The following is an 8,425-nucleotide window of genomic DNA, read 5'->3' on the forward strand; positions in this document are numbered from 1 at the left end:
ATCGGTTATTCAAAAGCTTGATTCATTGTTTGCCTGGTGGGGTCTCCCGGATATCATTACCACAGACAACGGGCCCCAATTTATTTCTGCTGACTTTACAGCTTATCTGGCAGAGAGCTATCAAGCACATTAGAACAGCCATATACCATCCTCAAGCTAATGGAGGTGTGGAGCGCCTCAACCAGACACTAAAGAACGGCATCCGTGCTTACCTGACCGAAGGTTGGCAGTTTGAAGCAGCTCTCCTGCAAACACTCTTACACTTTTGGGCCTCCAAGCACACAACTACAGGGGTATCCCCCACGTCGCTGATGCTGGGAAGGGAACTACAACTCCCGCTCGATCGCCTTGGCTTTACCAAGGGTAATCCTACATAGACAGCTACACGTTTGCAGGAAGAGACCCAGCAACAGCGTATGAAGTTGAGGTTTGACCAGTCCAAACGGGCCAAACCACCGATGTTACAGGAGCGGTACTGGGTGCGTGTCTGGCTGCTTCGGCGTCGCAACAAGCTGCAGCCTCGATGGTCGGACCCATTGCAAATCGTTAAGAGATTGGGAGCAACCACCTATCGTCTACACGATGGATCATGATGGCATGCAAATCGCTTGAGGAAGGTTCCTGTATCACCTGTCGGGCAAGGACAGGGAAGCATTTCTCCTCTTCTTTCCTGGCAGCCGCCAACTGGGATTGACAACAGGCCTGCGGACACACCTGCACCTCCAAGGGCTCCTCAAGTTGATCAGCGACCTCAAAGGGCTACGCAACAGCCTACATGGATGAAGGACTATGTGATTGGCTAATTATTTTTGAAAAGGGGAGGGAAATGTTATGTTTGCAATTCACATGTTTGTAATTGATATGTTTGGAATATGGGAGTGACGTCATCGGAAACGGAAATGACGGTCAGAGTAGAGAGTGTGGGAGGAGTTGAGTGACGCATGCAGTTTGGCCTGAGGCCTGAGGCCGAAGGCTGGGTGATTGGTGATTGGTGATTAAACCGTTGATGTTCACAAGCAGTACGTTTCGTGTGATTACTGGATACAACAATGACGTTTTCCATGTCGTGGAAATTTGTGCAATTATGATTATCACAGCATATCAACAAATGATCAAAATCACAAATCAGATGATCCTTGATTATTATGATGATGATGATCAGATGATGATGATTATGAATCACAAATCAAATGATCACAACAAAGCAGATGTTTTGTTGATTATCAATTTCTATTTTACCACTCATGAATATCGGATTCTTAAGCTTGATTTGTAATGTTTGTCCAGATGTAATAAATTGATTATTTCTATGTATTAAGTAATTCAGCTCTGAAGTTGTCAAACACAGAACAGGCCATTGCATAATGTGGTGTCAGCTGCTACGCTGCTAACTGCAGCATCGGTCAGCACACATGTCCTTTGAAGACTTTTTAAATGCTGATGTGGCACGGGTGTTCATCATTCCAGTTTAGAGGTTATTTGTGATTGTGATTTTATTTATACTTGTACACCCGTTCACTACGTGAGTGGCAGGAAGGGTCATTCCTCTCTGGGATATCTAGATTACAGTGGATCTACGGTCAGGCCTCAAGAACATTGGGTGGGTGTTCATTTACCAAGTTTCTTGTAGAGAGATCGCCAAGTGGTTTAAGTATTCAAAACGATGGATTAGGAACGGCTGGCTTGGCACGCGCTGGCTAGTTATTTGGTAACTGATAGTGATAACATCCAAAATTTCCTCCCTCCCAGGTTAGTGTTAAACAGCAGTAGCGACTGTTTCAAAAGGTAATCATATGTGTTTGCACTTTTTAATATTTTACTTCTGGTTGGGGGTGCTCCTGTCAAAACGTCACGATAAGCTGTTTCTAAATGTTGACCCGGTGTTTGTTCAAGAAGAAGCCCCTTTGAGAAACGGTATTATTAGTATTAATATTGTTTTGTAAAAACATTGAATGTTATGCTGTTCTCATTAGCGTTTTAGAAGCGGTCTTGGGAAAACGCCATGATAAAGCAATCTTAGCAGGGATATACATCTCAACACGCAGCTCCCCCTTGGTGGGGAAAATCACCTTATGTTGGGGTGCAAATGAATTCGCTACAACCCTCATCGCGTGACCCTTCGTCCTCCTGTCAAGTTTGGCTTAGATTGGATAAGTAACGACCGAATGTATCGCGGTCAAAAATCGATAGACAGACGCTAAATTGTGTATTCTAATATGATTATGTATATATTTGTTTGAATAATGTAGACTTGTTTATTTAGCTGTTGCATCCATTATCGTGGTTTGGAACATATTTGTATGAAAAGTACGAGTATGATTCCTTGGCGTGTATAACATTGCACACTTTTATCGAAACGGGGGTGAGGAGAGGGTGTTCACTGTGCAATGCAACAAATTTCATTTAAGATTTGCATTGTTACTTGATTGTTTCTTTCCAATTTTAAAAATTTGTTTGGAAGAATAAGAAACGGCTTTGTGTTGTGTATTGCCATACATCGTACAGTTGTCGGACCCCAACATTCATGGTCCCAACATTCGCAGACCCTGCGTATTCGTGGTTGATAAAATGCAACCTGCTTCGACATTCGTGGCCCTGTGCCCCACGTATTCGCATTTTTTTGCAGGTGTAAAAAAAAATAAAAAATCTCACACCAGCTGTGCACATGACACTTCCAAAAGCATCTTCAACACTTCAAACAAAAGGAGCTGTACGTGCATAATGACGCATTCAACATTCTATTCCTCGTTTTTTCTGACCAGCTTCTACATTTGTGGTCCTGTGCTTCATGTCATGGCTTTTTGTGGGTCTTTCAGTTTTTTGGATTTTCCCAGATGAATCAGGAACTGCCAGGAACCTATACCCCCTTTTCCCATTCAAGCAATACCCCACATTTCGCGGATTCGACATTCACGGCCTTCACAGGAACGTATCCCCCGCAAAAGTCGATGTCCGACCGTACTGTCATTCATGTGTGCACAATGACTTTGCTAATGGTACTCTTGTAGCAATATTGACTGTGATTGGCTCGATCAATATAAACGATTACGAGGGCCGTTCAAAATGTTTTTGGCATTAACGTATTTGCGATAGATTAAGAAACGCCAATATTTAGCCCGTCCCATGCTCTATGGGAGATGGGGGTTTGCAATCACTTCTGTTCTCCAATGACTTCTGTTCTCCTGTTGGATTTACTTTTTTAAATTTAAGTCCCAGTTAATTTTATAATTTTGTAAATTTTCATTTTATTTTTCTTTATCTGTTGTCATGTTGAGCTTATGGAAGAAGTGTCTGAATACAAAGTGGATGCAGACGGGCTTGGATTTTCAGATGCTTTGTAGTTCTGATTTTCAATGTAAAAGTATAGTTGATAGTCGAGATCAAATTGTCTCCAATTTCGATTGCTTTTCATGAACAAACTGGTCAAATCTGATGTTTGACTGTCGTTAATTTGGTGTTTGATCACAGCATTGGATGTTGGTGGTAACTTGCCGATTGTTCGCAAAAGATACTGTGGGATCGTTAACGTCCAACTAATGCTAGCAGACGCGACACCTGGCTTGATGTCAGACTGAGGGATGAGGCACTTCGTGTAACAATGCCCTGTCTGCGAAGCACCAATCCAACAGGCCACAGTTGGATTCGGAATAGAACCCACATTTGACTGCTCAAAGGTAATTGCACCACCTGTGCACCACCGCGATCCTGTTGGATAAAATGGGAATTGCCTGACTCGGAAGGGATTGTATACGCTTTTGTGTCGGAAAATAGAAGGCTGGTGTTTCTTGGACTATGAAGTCTTTGTTTTGTTCCAATATAACTTCTTGAAGGCCCTGCATAATTGCAACAATCATTGATTCTTGTTTCATCCATGGCTGTGAAATGCATGAGTGCTCATTTCAGGATGCTGTTTGAGACGTTGTCTTAATTTACTAGGTGCATGAAGCAACACAACGCTGCATGGCAAAGTCAAAGTTGGCTCAGGACCTCACGGCTTTCCTGGGTCAGCGTGAACAGGAATTGATGGAGCGTGATAGGGAACTGACCACTCTCCGTGAGGCCTTCAAGGCCTCTGAGCGCCTAGCCAAAGACAGGCACCACATGCAGGTTGTGACAATTCACTCGCTCCAAGCCCAGGTGAGGCCTGTTTGGGAATTCAGTATTTTGGGACTGCCACTGGTAACATGTAACCCAACCCAGTGCTACCTGTAGCATGATTGGGTTGTCGGCGAATAAACTGACATCCCTCACTGGCTTTGCTCGTGGGGAGGGAGACTGTGACAGTGTGACACCCTGCCAGGACCAAAAACAACACCTGGCAAAGGGTGGATTGGCTCCCACTGGAGACGAGTAAGAATCCAGTAAGATCCATCTGGGTCCAGTAAGACCCATTTGGTGTCTCAAAAACACGCATCTGATTTGGACCAGTTTGAGTCATATCAAAGACGTTAAAAATGGTACGTGCTGCTTTCTTGCTTCAAAAATATAGAGCACAGACAATTTCCATTGGTTGGTATCATTTAGAGGAGGAAATTCCTTTTGAGGAAATGCCCCACTGAGTATGGTGAGAAAAGCGGCACCATCATGACATCGCTGGCACCCAGAGTATCCCGGGCAGTGACGGCACTTCTCCCAAGGTGTCTGTGCATGCCCATGTGTGGCACGCATCTGCGTGCTTGTGGCGTGCGTCTGAGTACGTGTCTGTGGTGTGTGTCTGCGTGCATGCCTCCATGTACGTATGTACTTTCTGTGTGCGCGTGCATACATCCTCTCCTATGTATATATCTACTAGTAAGGGCATTTTATGAGATATTTCACAAATCTGTTAACTAAATTGTTACCACAAAATTTCTTCACCAATATGTTTGTAAAGGTGTGTAATAACATGTGTTAAAATGTTGAAGTTCAACTCCCGTGGGAAACCCAGAAAAAAAGCTGTTGAATTCGGGTACCGAAAAGTTATTTTCGAGAATTTTTATTTTTTTAAATCGGCCCTGAAGTAACTTATGAGGGGTCAAATAAGGGTTTTTCATGATTCTGAGTTGATTATTAACATTTATATTTTCACTTTTACATTTACACACAAAGTAGCTTTTATTTCACATACATATATAATACTCAAGAGTTATTTCTCATTCACAATGTCAGAAGTTTCAACAGTCATTGTCTATGTCTTCTTCAGACTCAACAACATCATGACTGCAGTTTCTGCATGTAATGCCATTACAGACTCCACAGGCCGAGATGCACGTGACCCCAACCTTGGAATGACGGGTAGATTTGCCTGCTTTATTATATTCACAGCCTTCAGCCAAATCGGAAGATCAAAGGTCACTATAGCGACCCCAGCGCGCCGTATGCACTCTTTCAGAGTGGTGAAGATGGTGTTGAGGTCATTAGGGTCTCCTTCAATAACTGGGAGGAACTCGATCTGTGTGCTCTGCTTTGCATCATTAGCATGGATTCTCTTCATCCAGCCATTCCAATTGGAGTGTGGGAACTCAGGATCGTTGGCTTTGATCACCCACCCCGCTGCCCAGAGTGTGTCACCTGGAGTGAGGAGTGGCTGATCATGAGCCAGGGAGGAGGAAAGCTCAGCGAGGGGGAGAAACATGATCGCGTTCGTTCCTATCTGTTTCCTGTTCGTAAATGGAATAATCTTTACTTCAGTTCCTCTCAGGATCTTAGCTTTGTCGAGTGCCTTCAACTTCACCCGGGGGAAAGCTGCTGTTGTCTGTGGATCTGGCAAAGGTGGTGCCGGAGAGGTGACTTCGATCCAACCCATTGAGTGAAAGGGAGTGTTTCCGTGAATAGAGACAATGTTTAAATCTATATTGTCTCCAACAAACTGAGTGACTGCATTGTTTGTTTCCCCAACCTCCATAAAGACCACCTGATCATTACTTGACAATTCACTTTCACTGGCTGGCACTTTGGCTGTCATCACTGATTGATCCTCAAGCGCAGCATCAACCGCAACCTCATCATTGATCTGTTCATCGGTTTCCTCCACAATGGTGTCAAGAGTGCCAGAAGTATCTGGAACATCTCCACTCCTACTATTAAGGAAGCAGTATTTGTAGTTTTGTGTCTCCGTGTAAGACTCGGTGTATCCCAGCCGGTGGAACTTGTTGAGCATCCATTTTGACCCAAATCTATGATCAAGTTGTATGGCAAGCCCCATTTGGTGTGGCAATACTCCAGACCGAGGTCGACAGGCCTTCATAAAATTCTGCCCCCAAACGGCAACTCTTTCGTCTGTCTTGACAATCGGTCTCAAGAACATCTGAAGGCTTGCAGGAACAAGTGTCAGCTGACTATCGATGTCAGTCATACTGTGTGTGGTGGGGTATGACTTTGGACCTAAATCAATCAAGGCAATATCATTGGATATGAACTTGAGTGCCGTCTTTATGATCTGAGTCTTCTCATCTCCATGGTCAAGATTAGCATGATGCGCTCGCAGAATATTGTCGGTGCCATCTTTGAGACAGAGTACATCTGCCCTTCTTTCCTGTGTTGTGAAATACAAGGTGTCTTCGTATTTCTCTAGAAGTTTTATCTTTAGCCAATGCTTTGAATAAGAAAGGCTCTTCTCTGGTGACTGATCAAACTCCTGCAGCTTTTCATGGACTTGGTCCATATTCATTACCCCATGCTCTAATTCTGAGTCTAACCATTCGCAGAATTCAATAAAAACTGCCTCTCGCTCCTCATCAATACTCCTCTGTCCTCTCTTCCTTTTTCCTTCCTCATCAGTCTTGGACAAACTGTCACCTCTCACAAACATAAGTTTGCATCGCAAATGGTACAGTGTTTCTTCTGCTACCAAGTCGTTGATCCCTTCCAGGCGTCCAGTGACTTCAGTGACCCAGTCATCCCCGCGACTCTGTGCTGTCTTCAGCAAGCTTGCCTTCAGTGTATCTGCAGTCAAATTATCTGGCACTCTGTATTTCTTTCTCGCTTGTGCTGGATTATTTTTGTAGAGCTGGGCTGGTTGGTTGCAAAGAATGCATACATCCTTATACAGGAGGTCAACTGACTGTGATCTTCTAGAACTGCAGCCAGTTGATGAACTGAACTCACAAGTCGTGCGTCTTCTCTTCAACTTTGATGACTCTTTCTCTGCCTTTGATGCTTGGGCTGACTTCTTGGTGGTTGCAACAAAGTTGTTGTACAGATCATTTTTACACTTCTGGTGGTACCTCAGTTTTCCTTCCTTTTGAGCCTCCTTCATACGTTCCACAACAGTAACATTTTCGACAGTTTCTGCTTGTTTCAATAAAGTTGAGTATCCCTTTGGAGTTGCCTGTATGAGCCTTTCAGCTGGTGTATCCGAGCGTGCACAGATGAAGCAATTGAGCACAGGTGGAGTAACGTCTTCATCCATATTGCTAGACTCCATGTCCTGCAAAGTAGAAAATGAGATATATTTAGAAATTATTTTTCCACAAAGGAGTGTCTGTGGTGAAATATAAATGTTAACAATCAACTCAGAATCATGAAAAACCCTTATTTGACCCCTCATAAGTTACTTAAGGGCCGATTTAAAAAAATAAAAATTCTCGAAAATAATTTTTCGGTACCCGAATTCAACAGCTTTTTTTCTGGGTTTCCCACGGGAGTTGACCTTCAACATTTTAACACATGTTATTACACACCTTTACAAACATATTGGTGAAGAAATTTTTTGGTAACAATTTAGTTAACAGATTTTCATATGTTTCCCTTACTATACCTGACAGTTTTACAAAGGATAGCTGCCCCAAGATAGTGCATTTCTAAATGAAATTACTTTCAGCCTTTTCTAATGTATTTTCTTTTTATTTCATTTTTATATAAATTTGCACGTGGACCAACAACTATTTGTCGCCTCAAATCGATTTTTCTTTTGCCGCTAACATCGAGTTCTCCAGCATTATTGCTTGTGCTATCCAATTAATATGTTTTTCTATTTTGTGTGATTGTTTTTCCCAATAGTTAGACTTTGGAGCTGAGTGGTCTCAGCAACCGGATGGGGCACCACAGTCCAACACTCGCTCTGTCTCATTCCCTGTTCCGCCTCGACCCTCTACCCTCAAACGCAAGCAGAATGATGATTGTCCCAAATTGTGAGTTTGACAGCGATAGGAATTTAAAATGCTTTGTTACTTTATATTTAAACGATGATATTTATTTTAACTGCTTGGTTTTGTTTCGTGCAATGACAATTCGGATTGCAGTGACTTGTCTTGTCCTTGGTTTTTAAAGTGACATTTTGTGAAGGATTTGCTGAGGTAATAGCAGTTGTTATTGTTTGTGTTAATCTTCGAGATATCAGAATATGAATGCCAGTTTCATTACTTGCAAAATCGAAGATTCTCTGCTCACCTTCACTCTTTCATTCCTCTTTTCTCCTGCCTCTGGAACAAACTCCCACACTCCC

The 8,425-nt window shown here is 42.9% G+C and overlaps 1 protein-coding gene across 3 annotated transcripts in view; it reads left to right on the forward strand.

The window, feature by feature from the left end:
• Positions 1 to 8,111, forward strand: part of LOC137421401 (uncharacterized) — a gene marked incomplete at its 3' end in the record, with an annotated part of 63,562 nt that extends 55,451 nt beyond the window's left edge. For all 3 annotated transcript variants that reach the window (XM_078771437.1, XM_078771436.1, XM_078771438.1), the window contains 2 exon segments: positions 3,937 to 4,137; positions 7,981 to 8,111. In XM_078771437.1, coding sequence (XP_078627563.1) covers positions 3,937 to 4,137; positions 7,981 to 8,111 — 332 coding nt within the window.
• Positions 8,112 to 8,425: the final 314 nt, after the last annotated feature.

Source organism: Myxine glutinosa, chromosome 2 (assembly GCF_964187855.1).
Source record: "Myxine glutinosa chromosome 2, kmMyxGlut1.1, whole genome shotgun sequence".
In the NCBI taxonomy this organism is placed as follows: Eukaryota; Metazoa; Chordata; class Myxini; order Myxiniformes; family Myxinidae; genus Myxine; species Myxine glutinosa.